General features: G+C 47.5%; 1 protein-coding gene and 1 non-coding gene across 3 annotated transcripts; both read left to right on the top strand.

Moving 5' to 3' along the window:
• The first annotated feature begins 592 nt into the window (after positions 1-592).
• ZNF335 (zinc finger protein 335) lies at positions 593-24,036 on the top strand. 2 transcript variants are annotated; one of them, XM_007474925.3, is made up of 28 exons: positions 593-905; positions 1,586-2,031; positions 3,730-3,976; positions 5,056-5,133; positions 5,455-5,751; positions 6,160-6,294; positions 6,403-6,555; positions 7,487-7,727; positions 7,855-8,032; positions 8,363-8,475; positions 9,296-9,314; positions 9,426-9,542; positions 9,679-9,755; positions 10,349-10,509; positions 11,381-11,625; positions 11,760-11,844; positions 11,960-12,054; positions 13,127-13,386; positions 15,422-15,533; positions 19,842-20,261; positions 21,521-21,663; positions 21,771-21,925; positions 22,271-22,374; positions 22,485-22,562; positions 22,974-23,057; positions 23,158-23,223; positions 23,314-23,395; positions 23,520-24,036. In XM_007474925.3, exons 2-28 carry the CDS (start codon positions 1,822-1,824, stop codon positions 23,645-23,647), a joined length of 4,083 nt encoding a protein of 1,360 aa, XP_007474987.1. In that variant the 5' UTR covers positions 593-905; positions 1,586-1,821; the 3' UTR covers positions 23,648-24,036. The 2 variants fall into 2 exon arrangements, with proteins under 2 accessions (XP_007474987.1, XP_016282707.1); XM_016427221.2 differs by having other exon boundaries at positions 7,487-7,742.
• MIR7361 (microRNA mir-7361) lies at positions 23,252-23,313 on the top strand. Its single transcript, NR_127597.1, has one exon. It is a non-coding gene; the product is annotated as a microRNA mir-7361 (primary transcript).
• Positions 24,037-24,116: the final 80 nt, after the last annotated feature.

Genomic DNA, 24,116 nt, shown 5'->3' with positions numbered 1-24,116 from the left:
TCTGAAACCAAAGGATTTGCTCTCTAATGTTAGAATCAAAAGCACTAGGCTAAAATCATCCTGATTCAATCTATGGGACAGGTAGGTCTTGTTGCCCCAGTTCTAGAGGCCCTGGCCCTCTGCCATTGCCCCCATCAAGTTCTCTTTTCATCGGATTCAGTTCCCTCATTTTGCAGATAAGAAAACTAAGAGGTTAAGGATTTGCACAAATAGTATGTAACAGAGCCCTGAGTGAACCTCCATACTGTCCAGGCTCTCTGCATTGACCACAACATAGATTATCTATCTATGGCTCATTTTCCTAATCCTCTTAATCTCTGAAGCCAGACTCAGATCTATTCCACTTCCCCTCCCTGAATTCGGTTTCCCCATTTGCAAAATCAGAGTGTGGGATTACACGATTTTTAAGGTTCCTTCCAGCAATAAATTGAAGATTGGCAAAAGGTTTCTTCCCTACTTCCGCAGACGGAACTGTGGCAGGAGGGAGGGGGCAGGAGATGAGCCCGGTCATGACGTCAAAAGAGGAGTGGCTTGAATCGTCCCAATTTGGCCCCTCCCGCCAACCCGCCGCTCTGGGTAAAGGGACCCAGGTGTGACGTCACACGATTCACGTGAGATCGTAATGGATCCCTCCGCACCCAGGATAAAATAGTCCCCAAAGCCTGAGGACTCTCCACTACTCCAGAAAACGGAGACAGATATACTCATATTCTTCTGGGATCTCTGAGAAGCCCTGGGATTTTGGGTGCCGGATCCAGGGCAGTTCCCGACCTCGCCCTTCCGCAGTGGCGCGGAAGTAGATCCGGCTTGTTGAAAAGACGATGGGTCCTTCCGCGGCGGGGGGAGGAGGATGGCGGCCGAGTCGATGCCGGAGCGGGAGAGGAACCCGGAGGAGAAAACAGCGGGTGAGTACAGGTCAGGGGCGGGCCGCCCCACATTCTCTGTAGAGCAGCGATTATGGGCTTCCGCGGTGACTGGCGACGAGGTCCTGGGCCGGCGGGGCTGCCCGGACAGGGCCCCGGGGTCCCCCGATCTTTTAGTCGCTTTCGCACTTGCCTGAACGGAAACCCAGTGCCTCCACAAGATGGCGCCGGGCCCAGAGCTCAGGCAGCGCTTGGGACAGCCCTCCGCCGCCAAGGCCCCGGGATCGCCGCCGTCAACCCCCTCCACTGGGGGAAAAGGGGGGAGGGGGGAGGGGGGACAGAGTGGAGAACGAACCATACTGACCCAGGGGGCCAATGGGCTGTACCACTGATCCTGGGACTGAGGGACCTCTGGGGGGCACGGACCATACCACTGACCAAGGGCACCAGCTTGTTCCCCGGACTGGGGCGGGAGTGAGGAGCAGTGTGGCTAAGTGGCCAGAGCCACTGTCCCTCACGTGTGGGATGCTACCCCTAAAATTGGGAACCCAGAACTCCTGGGTCCCGTTGCCCCAGGAACTTTCCTCTCCAGGCCCTGAAACGCCCCACCCCAGCTGGTGCCTCAGTTTTCCCTGTGGGGTAGGGTTTGGGGCTGGGGTGGTCGAGGCAACCTCTGGGGGAGGTTGGCTCATGGACACCCCCTGTTTTGTTACTCCCTGCAGAGTGAAGGCCCCAGACTTCGAACTGACTCTGCTGCCCCAGAGCAAGCCCCCTTCTGTGCTTTGGGCTTCTTGCCCGGGGCACTGCCCAGCTTAGTGGGCAAGAGACAGTGGTGACTTCGAGGCCTGAGTGCAGGGGCCTCAGGACCTTCTGCACGGCACCCGCAAGAGATACCCCTGGTGAGGCCAGTCACTCCCGAGGTACCTGTGCCCTGTGCCCAGGCAAGCCAGGGCCATCGATGGAGGAGAATGAGGTGGAGAGCAGCAGCGATGCGGCACCCCGGCCTGCCCAGGAGGAGCCTTCTGAGAGCGGGCTTGATGTGGGCACCTCAGAGGCCATGTCAGCCGACAGCAGTGATGCCACTGCTACAGCCCCAGGGCCCAGTCTCTTGTCAGAGGCAGATGATTCTGTTGTGGGGCAGAGCTCAGACCACGGCACCCGTTCCTTGGTACCAGATGGGGCTCGGGAGGGGGCTATAAGGACTGGGAAGAGGCAGTACCCAGTTGGGGAACAGAAACAATGTACCAGAGAGCCCAGCAGGTTGTGTGACCCATGGGGCCAACCCCCACCAGAACCCTTCCTAGATTAAGAACATAGCCATAGTTCCCAGGTAGAAGACTTAAGGGAGCTCCTCTATCAATTTCTAAATAATGTCCTATGCCTGACATCCACTCTTTTTTAAAAATTCCATTCAATTCAGTTATTTTTCTCCCTTCCCTCTTTCTCATTAGATACTTAATATGAAAAAAATATTTGAAGAGAATGAATGAAGGGAAGAAAGAATTGCCATTGTATTCTGGTGGACATGGGACTTATGTAGTTACTCCTCACCTCTACCTCCCCCCAATTTTATAAGTTATGGATTTGATCTAAAAGATCTCTTTCTATATTTCATTCATCAGTCCAACAAATTTCATAAATCATTAAGTGCAAAATACTGCTAGGCACTGGGGAGCCTTAGATAAGATAGAGTCCTTTAACAATGTAAGATAAAAACAAATACCTTGTGATGTCAGATTATAATTAAATGTACTGAAGTTTTGTTTTTTTTTTAAGTACTGTGTAGGGGGCAGCTGGGTAGCTCAGTGGATTGAGAGCCAGGCCTAGAGACGGGAGGTCCTAGGTTCAAATCTGGCCTCAGACACTTCCCAGCTATGTGACCCGGGGCAAGTCACTTGACCCCATTGCCTAGCCCTTACCACTCTTCTGCCTTGGAGCCAATACACAGTATTAACTCCAAGACAGAAGGTAAAGGTTTAAAAAAGAAAAAAAAGTACTGTGTGAAATCTGAGAGTGAAAGTCATTTGGGATGTGGAGGCTTCCAGCTAGAGATGGCATTTGACTTTAAAAGATGGATAGGAATTCAGTAGGTAAAAAAGGAAGAGAAGCAGTGTGGAATTGTTTGGTATTTCTCAAACTGTGCCATAAGAAATCTTGAAACACTCAAAGTTGTTTTGTTTTTTTCTTTTTTAATGGCCTTTATATTGTTAATGGTCATTAAAAATAATTTCAGAGGATTTTATTTCAAGGGTTCTGCTAAAATTTTGCTGAAACTCAAGTTATGTCACTGCAGAAAAAGTTTGAGAACCACTGGGATAATGAATGGATAAAGAGTCAGCCTTGAGGTCAGGAAAACCTGGATTCAAATTTTTCCTTTGACACATACTGATTGTGTGAGCAAGCGATTTAAATCCTTGGTGCTTCTGTGATTATAAATTGCAGAAAAGTTCCAGATCTGCAATGATAGAAGGAGTTTTTTCACTGGATATTTATTGCCCATGTCTGAAAGAACAAGTTTGTCCCAGTATTCAGGACATTAGAGGAGCCATCTTTGTTTATTCACCCTGTGTTGTCCAGCAGGTGGGACATTTTTAGGTGTAGGAAACAGTGGGAACAAAGGCACAAAGACAGGAACATTCAGGGCCTCTAGGAGATTCAATGTGTCCACAGACTCCTTTCTTAATTATCTTTACTAGTGACCCAGTGTATGGTAACCCTGGGTAAGAAAGGGTATGACCCAAAACTGGCCATCCCCATTACTGGAAACATTCAAATTACCTTTGATATGTCTCCAGCAGTTTCATAAATCTAGGGTTGAGGGTATTAGAAAAGCTGTGGTCAAACTTCATTCTCTCTTGACCTGTAGGAGGAAGTGTCTGAAAGTAGCTCCAGCCGGGATGCCACCCCTCAGGGCTATCTGCCTGACTCTTCATCCATCGGCCCATCAGCATTAGTGTCCAGTGGGTCAGCAGGTGGCCCCCCAGTGTTGGTACACTCCAGTGTACTTGCCGATGCTGCCATGCTGGTTTCTGACTCCACTGCCTCCTCTTCTGACTTGGGTTCTGCTATTGACAAGATCATTGAGTCAACCATCGGGCCAGACCTGATTCAGAGTAAGTGGGGGACCTGGGATTAGGCCATTTTTCTAATTGCTTATTCAACTCACTGCTGGTTCTGCCTGCAGGGAGAGAAATTAAACCTCATATACCCAGCAGGCCTTGCTACTCAGCTCAAGACCCAGGATTCCCAGTTCCTACTGCTTGGCTATAATGTGCCAACTAGAGGCAGTGTAACGTGGTAGAAAGAGTCCTTGCCTGGTACTTTGAAGACCTAAGTCTTAAACTAGGCTCGCTGACTTGCTGTGTAACCTTGAGCAAATCTCTTTCCTGCTTTGGGCTTCAGTTTTCTCATCTATAAAATGAGGGAGTTGGACTAGATCAGCGATGGCAAACCTATAACACAGTGCCAAATATGGCACCCAGACTGTTCTGTGGGCACGTGCGTTTGCTCCCCCCATTTGTTACTAGAAAGGCAGGGGGTCTCTGGCAGAGTTGCTCCCCTCCCCCTGACCTCTATCCTGAGGACATTCTCACATGCCCTGTCCCCTCTGCCCAGCAGCCAATGGGAGAGCACAGGGGGTAAGGTGGACAGCTCACAGGTGGCAGAGCTAGAGGGGAGCAGAGTGCTTGGGCCACTCCTCTCCCCTCTCTACACTCACTGAGGACATTCCTCACTTCACCTGTCCTTCTGCCCAGCAGCCTGTGGGGGGTAAGGGGGGTGGGGTTAGGACATGCCCAACACTCAATGGTGAAGAGAAGCACTGCACCTAGGCTCTGGGGGCATGGTTTTTGGTCTGGGGAGAGGATGGCACTCCATCTATGAAAGGTTCACCATCACTGGACTAGATGATCTCTAATATCCCTTCCAGTTCTGTGCTTTTTGTTTGGGAGGCAAGACTGATATGTGAAGTTGTTCAATGATAGTGTGTCACAGTATGTACTGAAGTGCCAGAGAGGTTCTTACAAAGTAGTAAGAACTATGGAATATAAACTGGTATAATCAGAGAAAGCTTCGGGGGGAGACTAGAGCTACATGTCAAAGAACAGAAGAGAGTGGAAAGTAAAGAGATCCAAGGTGCAGAGTCAGGTCTGAACCAGGTGGTCCAGAGAACAGAATTTTGGTTCTATTCCAGGTTGCATTGCGGTGACAAGTGCAGAAGATGGTGGTGCTGAAACCACCCAGTACTTGATTCTTCAGGGCCCAGATGATGGTGAGCACTAGATTGACAGCTAGTCATTGGGATTGGAAGGAAGGAAGGAGTAAGGGCAAGAGAATAATGGCTCTGGAATCCTGAATGTCGGTCTTGGCTTATCTCACACTGATATTGCCAAAGTTACTCCTCTAGATGTCATTTGTCCCATCTTTATAAGGGGGCTTGTACTCAACTATCCCTGAGGTTCCTTTCACCCTGACTGATATTCTATGAAATGCATATTTCATATGCAGGGGAGGCAGGGTCGGGAAGAATAGCATTCATCCTTCGGCTTTTGTTAAGGATGTTAAGGTGATCCTCACTCTCTCACTTCCCCAGGTGCCCCCATGGTGTCCCCAATGTCTAGCTCTGCCCTGGCCCACAGCTTGGCAGCTATTGAGGCCCTGTCTGATGGCCCCACCTCTACCTCTACTTGCATGGAACCAGCGGAAGCCCAGGGCTGCTCTCCCACCACCAACCCCCCACCAGGCCCCACAGAAGAGCCTGACCTGCAGAGCCTAGAGGCCATGATGGAGGTGGTGGTTGTGCAGCAATTCAAGTGTAAAATGTGCCAGTACCGGAGCAGCTCCAAGGGCACCCTGCTCAGACACATGCGGGAGAGGCACTTCCGCCCTGGTGTGTGGGAATGGCTGTGTCAGGGTGGGGAAGGTGCTCCCAGGGATGGGCTGAAGCAGTGGGAACTGGGCCCCATGCCCCAGCTACACCACAGATTGGGGGGTGTGATCTTGAGCAAAACACACCTTCTACCTCATTTTGCTCCCCTTTAAAATGAGAGTTGAACCAGATGGTTTCTAAAGTACCTTCAGTTCTGCTACTAGTCCTTAGGCCCCTTCCCACTCTAGCATGCTACTGTTTGTTCTGTAGGGTCCTCTCTAACTAAAATTCTCTGTTCTAAGTTACTGGGTATGAGGGAGCTTAGTGTGTTCTGCAGTCCACACAAGCAGCAGAAAGTGGTGAGGAGCCTCTTGGTGACTAAGCCTGGGGAGACAAGTTGGCATGGCTTCTGCCTCACTTTTCCCATAGCTTCCACAACAACAGCATTGAAGAAGGGACGTTCTAGGAAGTGGGGAGCTTCAGCTAAACCCCAGGAGGAAGAAGGACCAGAGGAGGAAGAAGATGATGACATTGTTGATGCCGGAGCCATTGATGATCTGGAAGGTGAGCACTGCCTGGGAGATTCCAGGGAAGGGAGGAGCGGGAGAAGGTGAGGGCTAGGTCTGGGTGGGTGGAAGAGTGGACTTAACATCCTGCCTTCCCCTTTGCCAGAGGACAGTGATTACAACCCTGCAGAAGATGAACCCAGATCCCGGCAGCCACGTCCCCAACGCCCCATTCCTACATCCAGTGCTGAACGGCCCCGAAGGAGGCCGGGGAGGCCTCGAAAGCTGCCCCGCCTAGATCTTCTCACCCCTCCAGAGGGTAAGCCTTGTGAAACAGGACGGGGTGGGAGGGGGCAGGTAGTAAGCAGGCTGTGGCATATCAAACCCATTAGAGAAACAGCATGATATAGTTGAAGTAGTTCTACATTTGGAACCTGCCTTTGAATCTCACTTCTGACACCTAGCTCTGTGGCGCTACAAAAGTCTTTTAACCTCTCAGAGACTCAGTTTCCTCATCAGTAAAATAGAGATAAGGTTTACTTATCTCATTGTGCTGTTGGGAGGAAAGTGCTTTTAAACCACAAAGTTCTAGGACAGCATTGGCGGAGGTTTTCAAATTTGCATGCCCAAACTGCAACTTCAAGCTGCTTGTGAGCCCCCATATTATCCCAGAGAGTAAAGAGAGGAAGTGCCTGCTTTGGGTGGCTGGACAGAGGGGCAGGGCATGCAAAAAATGTCCTTGGGCTCTGGGAATAGGGGAGAACAGAGCAGCTCCTCCAGTGCTGGCTCAGCATGCATGCCAATACTTTGCCAATGCTCTCTAGGAGAATCTCAATTATTAATCATAAGTATTCCCTAAATCTCAGTCTTCTAGACTGTCAAAGCACCTTTCTTTCTCTGATATCATTTGAACCTCAACACTCAGAAGGTAAGTAGGGCAGGTATTGTTATCTCTGTTTTGTAGGTGATTATGCTAACCACAGAATCACAGAATTTGGAGAGTTAAGGATCTTTAGAGGTCATCTAGTCTAACCCTGCCAATGTACAGATGGGAAAACTGAGTCTTAGAGAGTTGAAGTGACTAACCTAGAGATCTCATACACAGAGCTAAGAGGCCATTGGGCCTTGACCCTCATTTCCTAATTCCAAGTCCAGTGTTCTTTGCACAGGGCTGCCACATTTCACATGGCATGTTTTTAGTTTGTCTGATGTATCTGTGGCATGGCTGTAAAGTGTCAGATCTGTTACAGGTGTGGAAGGTGAGTCACTGGTGAGTTCTCAGAGTGGACATGGCCTCCTGGAGCTGCAAGGACCTGAGGCCACTAGCTCATCAGGCCCAGAGCCCTGTGGACCCAGTGAGGGGTCTGCAGAGCCCAGCGTGAGCCAGTCAGATGCAGAGAATACAGCTCCCAACACCAGGGAGGACTCAGATGTGCCACCTCGACGGCGTGGCCGGCCCTCCCGGCGCTTCCTGGGCAAGAAGTATCGCAAGTACATGGGGCAAAGGTGAGGGGGGAGGAGTGCCCCAAGTGGTGGAGAAGACAGCCCTTTGTGGGGCTGGACCCCTACCCCCATCTCATTGTCTGTCATTGAACCTAGCTCTTTCTACCCCCACCAGGTACTACTATAAGTCCCCCAAGCCACTCCTGAGACCTTACCTTTGCCGAATTTGTGGCTCCCGCTTCCTGTCCCATGAGGACCTGCGTTTCCATGTTAATTCCCATGAGGCTGGAGACCCCCAGCTCTTCAAATGTCTGCAGTGCAGCTACCGCTCCCGCCGCTGGTCCTCTCTCAAGGTGTCCAAGAATCGGGGCTCCTGGAAGGGAAGGGAGAGAGCCAGGGTGGAGTTGTAGGGAATAGGCTGCTTTGGAGTCAGACAACCTGGATTTGAATCTTAGCTATGACCCTGGGCAAGTCATTTCCTTTTTTGGGGCTTTAGTTTCCTCCTCTCTAATGTAACAGATTAGATGATCCTTCAAGCCCTAATATTTGGTTGTTTTGTATTAAGCAAACTTGCAGGATTTCTGGTAGGGAGGGGAATGAGTGACCTTAGTCTCTAACTCTGGATGCCTGGGCACTTGAGGGAAGAGCACACTCCAAGCCTATTGCCTTATCTGCCTCTCCAGGAGCACATGTTCAACCACGTGGGCAGCAAACCATACAAATGTGAGGAGTGCAGCTACACCAGTGTGTACAGGAAGGATGTCGTCCGACACTCTGCAGTGCATAACCGGGACCGGTTAGTGGAAGTGTGCCCTTAGGAGACTGACAGGCAGGCAGCTAGGCTATTACAGAAATAAAAAGGATGGGAAGTATTAAGTGGCATGGTGAATAGAGAGCCAGGCTTGAGTTGGGAGGTCCTGGATTCAAATCTATCCTCAGACACTTCCTAGACATATAGAGAGCATTTTATCATTTTCAAGACACCTGCCATATAGTATCTTATTTTGATCTTCATGATAGCCTAACAGTAAAGTTATTATCACTACGTTGTAGATCAAGAACTTGAGATTCAGAGAGAGGTGGTGACTCCCGCCATAGTCCTTTAGTTCATAGCCAAGAGCATTGGACTTGGCTCAGGAAGCCTGGGCTAAGCCCAAGCTTTATCACTTACTAGCTTTGTGACCTGGGACCAGATATTCCAGCCCTCTGCACTTCAGGTGCTTCCTTTGGAAAATAAGGATAATGACAACCAGCATGACTTGCCTCAAGAGAGAAAGCTTTTCAGACACTTCCCAGCTCTGTGACCCTGAACAAGTCACTTGAACCCCATTGCCTAGCCCTTAACTGCTCATCTGCCTTGGAACCAATACTTAGAATTGATTCTAAGACAGAAAGTAAGAGTTTTGTTCTTTTTTAAAGAGATAGAGCAAGTAAGCTTTGCCATAAGGCACTACTGATGTTTTAATTTGGGGAGGGAGGAGGAAGGAGTCACCTTCAGGGTCAAGGGAAGCTTTTAGAATGGAAGGCTTCTTGGGGACTGTGGGCATTTGGGATTAGACTTGGGAGGATGGGTCAGGGGGGAGTCAGCTAATTCTGTGTGTATCTCTCCCTTACAGGAAGAAGAGGCCAGAACCTGTGAGTCTAGAGCTGTGGGCTGGATTTGGGTACTGGGCTGGGAGGCATTTGGCTAAGGCCTGTGACTTACAGGTTTTGCCATTCATCCCTTCTGCTTCTGTGCCCTCACAGCCCCCGAAGCTGAGCTCCTTCCCCTGCCCTGTGTGTAGCAGAGTCTACCCAATGCAGAAGCGTCTTACACAGCACATGAAGACACATAGCACTGAGAAACCCCACATGTGTGACAAGGTGGATGGCCTGGGCTCAGAGGAGAGTTTGGGCAGGAGCAGGAGGGTGGGTCCCATGGAAAAACTGAGACTTCTGCCAGTGGGAATGCCAATGCTGTATATGAATCCTTGACCTCTTTCCATCCTGCTATTTACAGTGTGGAAAGTCCTTTAAGAAGAGATACACTTTCAAGATGCATTTACTAACACACATCCAAGCCATTGCAAACCGCAGGTAAACTATCCCAAAGTCCTGTCAGAAAATCTAAGTTCAAGGAGTAGCTAGGCGGCTCAATGGAGAGAGAACAAGGCCTAGGGATGGGATTTCTGGATTCAAATATGGCCTTAGACACTTCCTTACCTGTGTGACCCTGGGCAAATCACTTAACCCCCATTGCCTAGCCCTTAGTGCTCTTCTGCTTTGGAACAGATGAATTCTAAGACAGAAGGTATGGGTTTAAAAAAAAGGAAAGAAAATCTAAATTCATATTGTAACTCCATTAATAGCTGTGTGACCCTGGGCAAGTCACCTTACCCCTCTCAGCCTTAGGTTTCCCCTCTGTCAAATGGAAATAATCCTTATACTGCTACCTCACTGTGCTCTTATAAAGAAATTTCTTTGTAAACTGTGAAATGCTATATGTATCAGCCATAATTATCATAGTAAGTATTATTGTTCTTTCTGGTGAACGTTTTCATCCTGTGGGGAATAGAGAACAAGAGAGGGGGTAGGGGGATGCCCTTTCACCCTGTCCCTGAAGGGCCTTGGCTTATGGGCCCTCCAACCCCCTTCCTGGCTTCTCTAGTTACTCATGCGCCCAACCCCAGGTTCAAGTGTGAATTCTGTGAGTTTGTCTGCGAAGATAAGAAGCTTCTACTGAATCATCAGCTCTCCCATGTCAGCGACAAGCCTTTCAAGTGTAACTTCTGCCCCTACCGGACCTTCCGGGAAGATTTCTTGCTTTCTCATGTGGCTGTCAAGCACACAGGTCAGCCTCTCAGATACCTCCTCTTTCTCCAGGGTGCCCTCCCAACTTCCAGCCACCCCAACTCTCCTTTCCCACTTCCTGACACTGCCCTCCCACTGACTATCTAAGAACAAAAATATCCTGGAGGGAGTATTAAAGAAACTTTTGAATTAAGGAGACGGTTTTACCAATAGTCAGAAAAAGTCAGTCTAATAGAGCACACATATATCCAGAAGATGATCTGTGCTCACCCTGTGCTAACCACGGTAGCTCACAGTTCGAGTTTCTCTATACATTGCTTCATTTAGTGTGCCACCCCTACCCCCACCCTTGCCAAATAGCCCTACTGGTGACTTAATGGAAGTGGGATCTTTCAGAGGACACATCTGAGGTTCACAGATAGGAAAGGACTTACTGAAATTCATCAATGAATCAAGGGCAGAGCTAGATGAAAAATCGAGTCTTGTGACAGCATCCAGTCCTGCCTCCATCACTAACACTGTGGAGGCTGAGGCTGATGGGGCCCTTCAGAAGGGGCTGAGCCAGGTCCTTACCTTCTGGGGAAGCCCACGATCTGCTTGGCAAGGCAAGGGACTACCTTGGTGGAAAGAGACCAGGATGTAAAGGCAAAGTCTGGGACCCCAGGCCTTGCTCCAAAAGCCATGTGACCTTGGGCAGATCATCCCAGACCACTGCTTCTGACCCTGCCAAATGTAAGCTGGACTGAATGCCCTCTGCCATCCTTTTCAGATTGGGCATTTGGTGTCCTGAGGTCCCTCTCTTTTCTATAACCCTTTGTTAATAAAGGCATCCTGCCTGGATGCAGGGTGTGCTGCCAGGTACGCCATCATCTCCCTTCTCTCCTCTCCTCCCTTCCACTCTGCTTCCACAGGAGCCAAGCCCTTTGCCTGTGAGTTCTGCCATTTCACCACAAGACACAAAAAGAACCTTCGTCTGCATGTGCGCTGCCGGCACTCGGCCAGCTTTGAGGAGTGGGGTCGACGTCATCCTGAGGAGCCACCGTGCCGCCGCCGCCCCTTCTTTTCAAGGCAACAGATAGAAGAGCTTAAGCAACAGCACGGGCAGCGCCCTGGGCTCCCTGAGTCTGCCACCCTTGATCCGCCAGACTCCCCAGAGGTGAGGACGGGGCATCAGGGTGGGATGAGGGTGGAAGTCAGGACCAGACCAAGGGTGGGGGATTAGGTAGGTGAGGACAGGGTCTGGGCTGGGAGAGGTGAAGATAGGGCTTGAAGCTGTGTCCTGTTCCTCAGGTTCCCTCAGAGTCAGCAACTCCTGAGACCTCCCAGCTGCTGTGTCCTGAAGCCCTGGGGGGGGCCACCATCATTTACCAACAAGGTGAGGCTTTAGCAGGGGTTTGAGGGGTAGGGTGAAGGGTGACAGGGAAAGTTGGGCTCTCAGGTCACCAATTTTCTCCCCTATTTCTTTCCTTACTGCCCATCTCCACCCTCAGGAGCTGAAGAGTCCACAGCTTTGGCCACTCAGACAGCACTAGACCTTCTGCTGAACATGAGTACCCAGCGGGAGCTGGGAGGAGCTGCCCTACAGGTGGGACTGTGGAGGAGCTCCTTGTGTCAAACCCCAGCTCTTAGGAGGCCCCACATTTCCCCCAAATTGTCAAAGTATTTCTCAGGCTGCCCATATGTTTACTTAGTGTTGGGAACAGTGAGAAGAGGTAAAATAAATAGGACAGTCTTTGCTTCTGCTGAGCTCAGAGTCTAGTTGGGTTAGTTTAAAGATGTGTTCTTTAAACCAGAGGTTCTTAATTATCTTTGTATTGTCAATCCCTTTTGGGAGGCTAGTGAGGTCTATGGATTTCCTTTTAGAATAATGTTTTTAAATTTACAACTGAAATAAGATTACAAAGGAAATCAATTATATTAAAGTAATCATCAAACCATTTTTTTAAAAAGTCCATGGACCCCAGGTGAAGCATCTTAGCAGGAGAGGATCTGAGATGTAGTTGTGAACAGAGATGACTTTATAGAGAAGGTGATGCTGAAGGATAACCCACTTCATGTTTCTGTGTCACTTTACTTTTAAGTATCTTTCTTTGAGCATCTCTATAAGAAAAAGTGTCCTCATTGTTCAGATGAGGAGACTGAGGCTCAGAAGAGTGAGGTGAGAACTGAGGGTGTGATGAAAAGAGCACCAGGTCTGTATTCAAATCCTGATTCTGCCACTTATCAACATAATGATTTTGGACAAGTCATTTCCTGCTCTGGGCCTCAGACTTCCTCCTCTGAACCAAGCGTAGTTAGAGAAAATCATCTCCAAGATCTCTTCTAGCTCTGCATTCATTGATCCTGTGACTCAAGTCACACAAGTAGACAGTGTTAGAATCCCAGGTTTATGCCTCCAAGGCCAGTGCTCTTGATAGTAGGTTCTATGTTCAGGGTCCCAGATTAGGGTGGTACTTGAATTGGTAGGCAAGAATTGCGAGGGTACCATTTCCATAAGAGCAGAAGAGAAAAGCAGCATGAACAAAGATGGGGCCTCAGAATGAGCCTGGAATGTCCAGGGATAGTAAGCCTACTGGTGGATAGTACATGGTGAAGCTTGAGGGGCATGTGGTCACCTCAGCATCTATCCTTGTAACAACCCATTACTTCTATGGCAGGTGGCTGTAGTGAAATCAGATGGTATCCGGGCAGAGCTCTCATCCTCTCCTGGGGAGCCCGGTTCCCCAGGAGCCTCTCCTCAGGTGGTCACCTTGCACGTGGCTGAGTCTGGAAGTAGCTTTGCTGGGGAGGGTCCAGTGGGTGTGTCAGACCTGCAGCAGATCACCTTGGCCCCTGTACCATACAATGGAGCTAGCTACAGCGTCATTGCAGCCCCTCCTATGGAAGAGGGGACCTCTGCCCCAGGAACCCCATACAGGTGAGTCCCACTTCTGCCCATCCTAGCTGGCCACAGAGTGAAGAGTCCTTGCCCTCTGCTACCATCCAGGAATACAGTGGAGGGGATGTTTCTTGTCCAAGCAGCATATGGATCCCAGCCTTTTCTTCTGTCTTCTCTTCCCAAGTGGTGCTCATTCCCCACCATGCTCTCTTTTTATCAGTGTGCTTGCTACAATGTGAAGTGCTTTGAATTGGAAATAGTATTTCAGACATGTGCTGCCCAGGACAGAGCCAAATGGAGACCTCACTTTCCTCAGACTTCCCCATAATACAGCCCAAGATCACATCAGCTTTTTAAAATTCCATGTCTCACTATAGATTCATGAAAGCAAGCCCACTTGAGCACCCTAATGTTTTCATGTGGGCCATTGTTCAAGGCTCAACTCATGCAACAACTCATATGGGAAGCCTTTCCTATTTACCTTACTATTAGGAGTATTCTCTCCTCAAATCAAGGAAAATATAAGTTCCTTAAAGACACTGGTTTTTGCTCCTATTTTATTAACCCCTACCCTGGTGCCTTGCAAATAATAGGCACTTAAGGATTGTCTATCTGTGACACTTCCTCCAGTCATACTGGCCGCAGCTGCTTTACTTTCTTGGTATAGATTAAATGAAAGCACTAAACCGCCCAGTCCATCTGATGGTGTTTGTTCACTCTCCTTAATCCACAGCTCCCCTCCTCTCCTGAAATTGACTCGGGAGTCCTTTTTAGTTTCTGTTGGAGTCAGAATCTAATCTGGGTCTCATGCCCACACTCTTTGGCTTTGGTGCATTGAGACACACTATAATGTGGCAATCTGAATAGCTAAGGGGATTTATGTTGTAATGAATGAAATCCAAGAGTACAGAGCAAGGGAGTGCTTATATATAGTCCCATCATCTGCTCATCTGGAGGATTGTGCCATGGGAAGGATACTGGCAAGCAAAAGGGAGTGACCAGGAAAGAGGTAGGAAGAGGTAACAAATTGTGGGATCAGTTGAAGGACCTGGGAATGTTCAGCCAGGAAGAGAGAAGACTTAGGGAGGTACTTAGCTATCTTCAGGTATCTGAAGGACTGTCATGGCGAAGAGCCTTAGGGGACAAAACCTGGACAAACAGGTGATCCACAGAGAACTGTATTTTGGCTCAGTATAAAAATGTAAACTTCCTTATAGAACTGCATCACTGGAAATAAGTAGTCAAAAGACAAATAACCACTGTCAGGATCATAGGTGGAATCTCTGTCAAGAGGAGGTTGTATGTGATGACCTCTGAGGTCCCTTCTTAAAGGCCCAAGGTTCTCAGAATCTGTCTGTCCCTGGGGGTTCTTTTCTGTTCCATTTCAGCTAATGTTTCCCAGGGTATGCCCTAGGAATACTGTCATATCTCAAACCTTCTTCCTAGCCTTTTCTAGGACATAAACTTTTCTAGTGAGAAAGTGTTCTCAGTGCCCATCTGTAACTGCTGCATCTCAGATTCTCTCCTATCCCCTTTCTCTTTCCAAAACTCCCCTCCTTTTGACCTTCCCCAACTGAAGGTATCCAGGTGCTTCTTACCTCATCTCCTGACTTTGGGTATTCATTGATCTACAACTCCTTTACAATTCAGAGAGTCCTATTAACCATCTGCATGTTAAGGACAGCTTCCATGTTGCCCATTATGAACAATCCTGGGTTTGCTGTGACACTCATTTCTGACTGTCAGTATTTAAACATGAGTATATTATGGAATGAGGCTATTACAACTGGAAAGACCTTTGAATATTGGGTTTAGTTTACTCTCATTTTACAGATGAAGAAACTTGAAGCCCAAAGTGTGGAGGTGACAACTTCTGGTACAATAAGAAAGCGATGGTCAGGCCTAGAGCCCAGGCCTGACCATCGCTTTCTTATTGTACCAGAACAAGTTCCTCCTGCATCCCCATTCCATGTTCTTCCTTCCATGGCATGAATAATGTCCACAAAATCCTATCATCTACCTCAAGATCCTATGACCCCTTCTCAGCCCTCCCTTTATCTCCCTGTACCCACAGCCAGGAACCCCCAGGGGAGGCCGCACAGGCTGTGGTGGTAAGTGATGCCTTGAAGGAGCCCAGCACCCACTATATCATGGCAGCAGATGGGACACAATTACAACACATTGAGGTAAGAGGCTCTCTAGCTTCCCCAGTCTCAAAAAGCTGGCCTTCCATCTTCCGTGAACCCTCAACTACTTATTACTCACCCTCAAGATGTCTACTGCAAAATGCACTTATCTCCTTCAACAATTTATGAGGATCAGATAAAGTGATGAGTATTGACATTCTTTGTAAACTTTTAAGCACTACATAAATGTTAGCTAAGGTTAACGAGGTCAAGAGAAGGGAGAGAAGTGACTGATGTTCCCTGTTCCCTTCCAGAAGGCCCTGCCACCACCACCACTACACCCTCTATGCCCTCTCCCACCATTCTCTTTCCATCCCCTTCACTCTCATTTTGACAAGATGGAAGAATCTCTGATTTGGGAAGGCCTTCTTCAATGGCTGTCTTGTCCAGCCTAAACCTGAACAAGAAAACACAGTATACTTACCAAATAGTCAATATGCCTTTACTTGAAGACTTCTAGTAAGGGTGAGCCCATTGCCTCAAGACAGCTCATTTTCACTTTGGACAGCTCTAATTGTTAGGGAAGTTGAACCTCCAGCCTAAATCTGCTTCTCTGTAACATTTGCTTAATGTTTTTAAGTCTTTTCTTTGGAGTCAACCAGACTAAGAGATTTATTCTGCATTTAGTCCTTCAGATATGTGATGATAGCTATTGTGTCCCACTTAAGTCTTATTTTTCTCCAAGCTAAGCATTCCCTTTTTTTTTTTTAGTCAATGGTCTCATGACAATCCTAGGGTTATTTGCCATTTTGATCACCCTCCTGGACACTGTCCAGTTTTTTAATTCCTCCAGACCTTGATACAATATTCCAACTGTGGTCTGACCAGGGAAGAACATAAGGACACTCACTGTATGATCACCTCTTATTCCTGGACTTTAGACCTCTCTTAATGCAAAATAAAACCTTTCTTGGCTCCATAGATACTGTTGATTCATATTAAACCCCCAAATCTTTTCCAAATGAACTATGGCCTAGTCGTGTCTTTCTAACCTTGTACTTATGAAGTTGACTTTTGAACCCAAGTGTTAAGACTTATTTATTTATTTAATTTAATGGGGATAAGTGAAATCTCTAAATTAAGTCTCATGTTTTATGGTGTCAGAATCAGGTAGAAATAGGGATAACTAAACCATGCACCTTCTATTGTATTTGTATTTATGTTATTAAATATTTCCTAACTACATTGTAATCTGGTTCAGGCTTCACTCCAATTTCAGGCCATAGGTTGCATGTTTAACATTTCTGTTCTAGCCTATCAAGATCTCTTTGGATCCTAACTGTCATGAAGTGTTAATCATTTCCTCCTGCTTTGTATCCCCTGAAAATTTTATATTTATGCCATCTTCGCTCTTATCTAAGTTACTGATTAAAATGTAAAACAGCAGAAGTGGGTGCAGATTCCTAATCCTAATTCCTAATCCACACCCCTAGATATATTCTTCCAAATATTGTTTTTAGGGACAAGCACCTCAGTAGCAACTTGTTTTATATGAAATCGGATGACAGTTGATGGTAATGACTATCCTAATTCATTAAAAAAGTATCAAATTAGGTTCAGTGTACCTGTTTAAGACTATCCAAGTTAACATGGAAACACTGATGGCAATTTTTTGGATCTGGTTATGAATCCATCTAACAGTACTATTATCTAGGCCAAATTGGACCATCTTTCCTTCAAGAAAAGCATGAAAATGACTTCATCAAATGCTTTGCTAAAATCCAAGTAAATTATTTCTGTCACATTTTCCTGATGCCCTGGTCTATCATGGTTAGAAAAGGAAATAAGGTTAGCCTGATATGACCTACCCTTTTTTAAAAATGCCCTTACCTTCCATCCATGTTGTGTATTAGTTCCAAGGCAGAAGAGCAATGGGGGCTGGGGAGTGGGGGTTGAGTGACTTGCCCAGGGTCACATAGCCTGATCTCTAGGCCTGGCTCTCAATCCACTGAACCACCCAGCTGCCCCCAACATGAGCTGTTCTTGAGGAGGCCTGGCCCATTCTTTGTGGTCCCCAACTCCTTCACCAGATGCCCATTAACCATTCTTCCATCAACAGACATTCTAGAGTTTTGCCAAACCTCAGAATCAAGCTCACTGAGTTTTGAGTTTGCAAAATTCTTCTTTTCCAATTTTGGAAAATTGGACACTTGCCTGCCTTCTTCTAGTCCTGTGGGTGCCCTTCCAATTTTTCATGAAATTACTTGTTAGCAATTCAGCAATGACATCTGACATTCCTTTCAGTGCTCCAGGCCATTCAAGCCTGGCCTGCTCTCATTGGAGATAGACAGGTGCTCTCTTCTTCTCAGCTTACTTACCCTTGGTTTCACATTGCCACTGGCCATTTTTGTTTTATCTTTTCCAGTCAAAAGAAAAGGTCAGGGGAAAACAGAAACAAAAGAATTAAGCAGTGATGCTTTCTCTCCACAAAGAGGACAGGACATTGGACATGGAGTCAGGAAGACCTGAATTTATAGCTTGCCTCAGATATTACTAGCTAACTGGGTGACCTTAGGCCTAACCTCTCTGAGCCTCAGTTTTCTCGTAAAATAGAATTGAACCTGATGGCCTCAAGGGCTCTTGGCTCTTCTGACTTTAAATCTTTAATCCTTCAATCTGTTATCATCATTTCATCCTTAGGCTTTTATCCTTAGCCTTTCCTTCCAGTCTTAATTAATTTTCTTTTCCTTTTAAAATCTTTTCCTTAGAATTGATGCTAAGTATTACTTCCAAGGCAGAAGATAGGTAAGGGCTAGGCAGTGGGGGTTTAGGGCCTTGCCCAGGGTCACATAGCTAGGATCTGTCTAAGGTCACATTTGAACCCAAGACCTCCCATCTCTGGTCCTGGCTCTCACTGCACTGAGCTACCTCACTGCCCCCTTAGCTCATTTTCAACTTTATCACTCTTTACACTATATCCTTGTAGGGCTAACCCATATTCCGCTATTGTCTACATTCTGTACTTTTAAAAATCTAAATTGGCTGACAATTCATACACATTGGTCTCTTTAGACAACTCACTTTTTCATTGGAATGCTTTTCTTTGTGTCTTCAGAAGGTCATTCTTGATTCTAAGATGGAAGGTATGGGTTAAAAAAAAAAAAAGGATCGGAGCTGGAATTTGAACTTAACTTCATTCTACTGTGCTTTGTTGACTCATTGAGTTGGGCATAGCAGTGGGAGGTCCTGGGTTCCAATGTGGACTCAGATTTTTCTTAGCTGTGTGACCCTGGGCAAGTCACTTGACCCCCATTGCCTAGCCCTTACCACTCTTTTGCCTTAGAACCAATACACAGTATTGATTCTAAAACAGAAGGTAAGGGTTTAAAAAAATTTTTTAATAAGATAGATGATATCCAAATAGTCTCCAATTACTATTTTTACTGGCTTGTGATATTTCCCAAACTTGTCTCTTATCTATTTCTGCCCCATCTTCTTAAGTGTATGCCAGCTTTAATAATCATTTTTTTGTTTCTGAAACTAGTGATCTTTTTCTTCATCTTTACTATGCTTCCCCACTCTGGTCCATGGACCTCTTCACAGGAAGATGCCTTCATATGGAGAGCATTTATTACAGATTCCTTCTGATTAAGATATATATTTCCAGAACTGTATTCTAGTATAGGACTCCTCCCACCAATTTCAGGTCAAATTTGCCTTATAGTATTAGGATTTCTTGTTTACCTTATTTGTTATTTTTGTCTATAGACAAAGGAAGTCACACTTTTTATTGCTTGTTATGAGTTTGGAGGCATCTTTACTGATAACTCATAGTTTCTCCGTATATTAACTAGATTTGTGATTATAGAGTTCCCTGTCCCTCTTCTTCCTGTTTCAATTTAAAGCCCTTTTGACACACAACATATACATTCTTACTCCCCCTTGTGTTTTAAGCCAAGATCCTGGAAGCACACAGATGCCAATCATTTCTTTTTCTTCTCAGTTCGTTTCCCTTGACTTCTCTTGCTTTCTTCACTTTTTCCTTTTCCCCACCCATCCCTCCTTCTCTTCCCTTCTCCTCCTAGCTTGTCTCCTCTTCTTCCCCAAATCTTACCTATACTCCCTTGCCTCCCAAACTTTCTCTTTGACATCTCAGTCCTGTTTCTGTCTTTCCTTTCTCTCTCAACCTTTTTCCCAAGCTCAGCCTGATTTCTCTGATTTGTCGTTTGGTCTGCCACTTTCTCATTCCAAGCCAGCCCAATTTCTCTGTGGCGTAATTGCCCTTATTCTCTCCTTTTCTCTTCCCAACTTAGACAGATCTTGGTTCTATAGTTTCCCTCACTGTCTCTTCTTTTTTTTCCCCCACAGCTGAGTGCAGATGGAGGTGTTTCCTTCTCAGGCCCAGGGGTTGCTGATACTCCAGAATCTGGGACTAAGTGGCCCCTATTGCAGTGTGGAGGACGGCCACTGGGCAGAGATGGCCCTGCACCTCCCTCCCCAGCAAGAGCCCTTAGGGCTGGGGTTACCCCAGTGGAGGACAGAGTGCCACCTACCTCAACTTCCCCACCTCTCCCAGCCACAAAAGCTTTGGGCCTAGTGGCTCCCTCTCCACCCCCATCTTCCTCAACAGCAGCAGCCACATCAGCCAAGAAGTTTTCCTGTAAGATCTGTTCAGAGGCCTTCCCAGGAAGGGCTGAAATGGAGAGCCACAAACGGGCCCACACCGGGCCCAGCACCTTCAAGTGTCCTGACTGCTCGTTCATTGCTCACCTGTGGCCTGAGGTTCGGGTAGGTAACAGGACTAAGGTGGGAGTTCCTGAGCACAAACAATTACAACTTCACTGTATGCATAAGGCCAGTGCCATCTCACTGTGCTCTCAGCTCTCAATTATGTGGACTTCTGTTATGGTTATAATCCCTCACATTTAGACAGTATTTTTCACAATCTGGCTTTGAATCCTTCTAACAAACAGTGCCCCAGGGTCACTTGGCCGGGCATCATCAATAGCCCTTTTTGATGACTGAGAAGAAAACCATGGTCCTGAGAGGGCTTCCCCCAGTCACATAGTCAGAGACAGAGCAAGGACTAGAACTCAGGTCTTCTGACTTGGAAGTTCTTTTGGTTGGATCCCATGGTTGTGACCAGTCAGCCAATAATAGTTTGTGCCTAATATATGTGGTATTTTGACAGCAAATTTATCTTCCTAATTATGTTAGATTGGGATGGGTTGATCATTAAAATGAACTTTTTTTCTCCTGGGTCTTTGTCAGCAGGGCAACAGAAACAGGTGGCTTTTGGGTTGCATTACAAGCATCTTAGGCAAGTTAGAAGGCAATATGACCTAATGGAAAGAGCATGGAATTTGGAGGCAGTAGCCTTGAATTTGTACCCCAGCTCCTACTACTTGCTAGCTCTGTGACCCCCTACCCCTTCTTATAGGCTTATAGGCTCTCTGGGCCTTAGTTTGGTCATCTGTAAAATAAGGGTGGGGTAAGAACAGATGGTCCCCATCGTCCCTTTCTAGTGTCTCAGATCCTGTCATCTAATCCAGTAGTAGCTGATGTTTACCTAGCACTGTACTGTGGCTTTCAGAACATATTATAACTGTTCATTGAGATTGCAAATCTATTCTCATTTGATGGATAAAATGGAATCTAGAGCAGGGTAATAACTTTCCCAATGTAATAGAATCAGTAAAAGCCAGGGATAGAGCCCAAGGCTTCTGGCCCTCCCTTCTATAGGGTCATAGATTACATTAGAAGGGACCTTAGAAACCATCTCTTCCAATCCCCACCTGTTTTACAGAGCAGGAATCTGAGACCCAGGGAGGGCAGCTGGCCTGTGTTTATAATTCCAGGTGCTATCTGAACCCCAATTTTCCTATTTTTTAAGTCCAGCTCTCTGACCACTATACCATGCTACATTTAAGGTTCTTCTTCAGCTGCCTTCAGGTTGCTGGGCAAATCTATGGGCCAGTTTCCTAGGGAAAGGGGATGATGTAAAGTAAGTTTCCATGATACTCACTGTCTCCTTGGGTACTTGCCAGGCCCACATGGCCCAGCACTCAAGCCTTCGGCCACACCAGTGCAGCCAATGCAGTTTTGCCTCCAAGAACAAGAAGGACCTTCGGCGTCACACCCTCACCCACACCAATGAGAAGCCCTTCTCCTGCCACCTTTGTGGGCAGCGGTGAGAGCCAGAAGAGGTTGGGGAGGGAGGGAAGGGCAGTAGAAGGAGAATGGACCTGGGGACTGGGGGCTGGGGCTGTCTGACCCTTCTCCCCTTTTGCCCACCAGCTTCAACCGAAATGGCCACCTCAAATTCCACATACAGCGGTTACACAGCCCAGATGGAAGGAAGCCGGGCCCCCCAGTGCCCAGGGCCCCTCCCCGTGCCTCCACCCAGACCATCATCCTCAATAGTGATGATGAAACCCTGGCTACACTGCATAGTGAGCTCCCCTTCTCCTGACCCCCCTTTCACTTTGGAATAGGGACCCTCCAAGGCATTGATTGGGTTCAGGGGAGTGTATTTGGGCATTCTCTTGGGTAAGGGCACTTTCTTAGGGAAAACAAGACAAGATATTTCCTATAGCCTAGGTTAGGCTTTCTCACTAATATGATTTTCCCCAGAGCCAACTGAGGGACTCAGTATGAGAGTAGACCAGATTTCTGAAGCTTGGGTTTCAGCACCAGGTTCAAATAGGTGTTTTTTAGACTTTCCCAAGTCTGCAGCCTACTAACCTACTCCATCCTACTTGCTCCTCCCTACTCTTCCTTTTTCTCTCTCCTCACAGCTGCCCTACAGTCCAGTCATGGGGTACTGGGGCCTGATCGACTCCAGCAAGCGCTGGGTCAGGAACACATCATTGTGGCACAGGAACAAACTGTAGCCAATCAGGTGAGACTAAGAGGAGCCCTGGGATTTGTGGGTGGGGTGAAGGGGGTAGGATCAGCAGGGAGAGATTAGGCTGAAACTAGTTTCTACAGGAGCTGGGTTTGTCTTGGTAGGAGGAAGCCACTTATATCCAGGAGATCACTACTGCGGATGGACAGATGGTACAGCACCTGGTAACCTCAGATAACCAGGTAAGTTTTTTCATCATTCCTTTGACTTCAGCCTCCCCCATCCCCTAGCTTCATAAAAGATTAGGATTTAGGGAAGGGAGCAACCTTAAAGATTAGCCCAACCTTCATTTTACAGTTGGGGAAAACCCATCCCCAGAGGAATAAAATATATAAATCAAGATGGACAGTTCAATCCCCATCATTTCTGATGTCTCTTCTCCCTCACTCCCCTTGGATCTCAGAATGGTCACAGACCCCCAGAACATGTCCTCTTTTCTGGGATGTTTGCATTTTCTCCCCAGTGAGACCAACAATTCTGGGAGAGCAGGGTCTCCCTGGATCCTGCCTACAAGCAGCTTCTAAGTAGTTCCTCTCCAAAGGTATACCAGCAAAATGATTTCTAGTGATTCACTTTCCTTTCTACTTCCTCAGGTGCAATACATCATTTCACAGGATGGGGTACAGCATCTCCTCCCCCAAGAGTATGTGGTAGTCCCCGAGGGGCATCACATTCAGGTGAGGAAAGGCCTTGGGAGCAAAGGAGAAAGAGCTTGGTGGTGGTGTGAAGGGCTGACAGCTTCCTTCCCACTGTGGTGACTTATTTTTCTGTTGTCAGGTACAAGAGGGACAGATCACTCATATTCAGTATGAGCAAGGCACCCCTTTTCTGCAGGAATCCCAGGTACGAGAATAGGGGGTAACAGGAGAAATGGGACCCAAGAGGGGTGAGGAAAATTCTGAGCTCAGTCTTCACTCTCTCTTTGGTCCCCAGATTCAGTATGTCCCTGTATCTCCAGGACAACAGATTGTCACTCAAGCTCAGCTGGAGGCTGCTGCCCACTCAGCTGTCACAGGTATAGAACTGAGATAGTGGAGAGGATAGGGGAGAAATGGCAGGACTCTGGGAGCAATTCAGTTAAGGAAGGGGATGGAATTGGGCCTGAACCTCCTAAGGCTAATTCCTTCCTTCCCTGCCAGCTGTGGCTGATGCTGCCATGGCCCAGGCCCAGAGCCTTTTTGGGACAGAAGAGGCAATGCCAGAGCACATCCAGCAGCTGCAGCATCAAGGCATTGAGTATGATGTTATCACACTGACTGATGACTGAGGAGACTCAACGAGGGAAGGGAGAAGCTAAGATGCCACAGACAGTCCTGCCAAAGGATGGCACAGGATCTGCCTTGCCAACCAAGAAGATTCCATGGGAACCAGGCAAGAGGTATCCCTGACTTCCTAATGAACTTGGGCCTGCCTTGGTGCCAGGGCTGAACAGGGCACTGGTGTGGTAAGGTGCTCCTGACCCACAACCACTCCACCCCATCCCCAACCCTGGATGAAGCAGAGCACCGGGGCCTGCGGGCAGGCTTCTGAGAGAGGAAATCTATTTTTGTTTGGATAGATCAGCTGGCATGTCTGTCTGAATAAAGAAAAAGGACTAGGAGGCCAGCCCTGGCCAGTTTCACTGGATTGGGATGGTTCTCTTTTGCTTTCTCTTTACCTGGTGCTGGTAGGTAAAGTGGCTTCTGGAGGTCAGTCCCCTACTGCCCCTAACAATGGCAGCACTCTGCTGTTCACTG

This window comes from Monodelphis domestica, chromosome 1, assembly GCF_027887165.1.
Source record: "Monodelphis domestica isolate mMonDom1 chromosome 1, mMonDom1.pri, whole genome shotgun sequence".
NCBI classification, from domain to species: Eukaryota; Metazoa; Chordata; class Mammalia; order Didelphimorphia; family Didelphidae; genus Monodelphis; species Monodelphis domestica.
This window is presented reverse-complemented; position numbering and strand designations above follow the sequence as displayed.

Bases quoted from the DNA above. Each gene is read 5' to 3' on its own strand.
- ZNF335 (XM_016427221.2), top strand. From the start codon at position 1,822: ATGGAGGAGAATGAGGTGGAGAGCAGCAGCGATGCGGCACCCCGGCCT. The intron at 11,626-11,759 runs GTGAGGACGGGG...CCTGTTCCTCAG, and splicing joins ATCCGCCAGACTCCCCAGAG to GTTCCCTCAGAGTCAGCAAC. The intron at 21,926-22,270 runs GTGAGCTCCCCT...CTCTCCTCACAG, and splicing joins AACCCTGGCTACACTGCATA to CTGCCCTACAGTCCAGTCAT.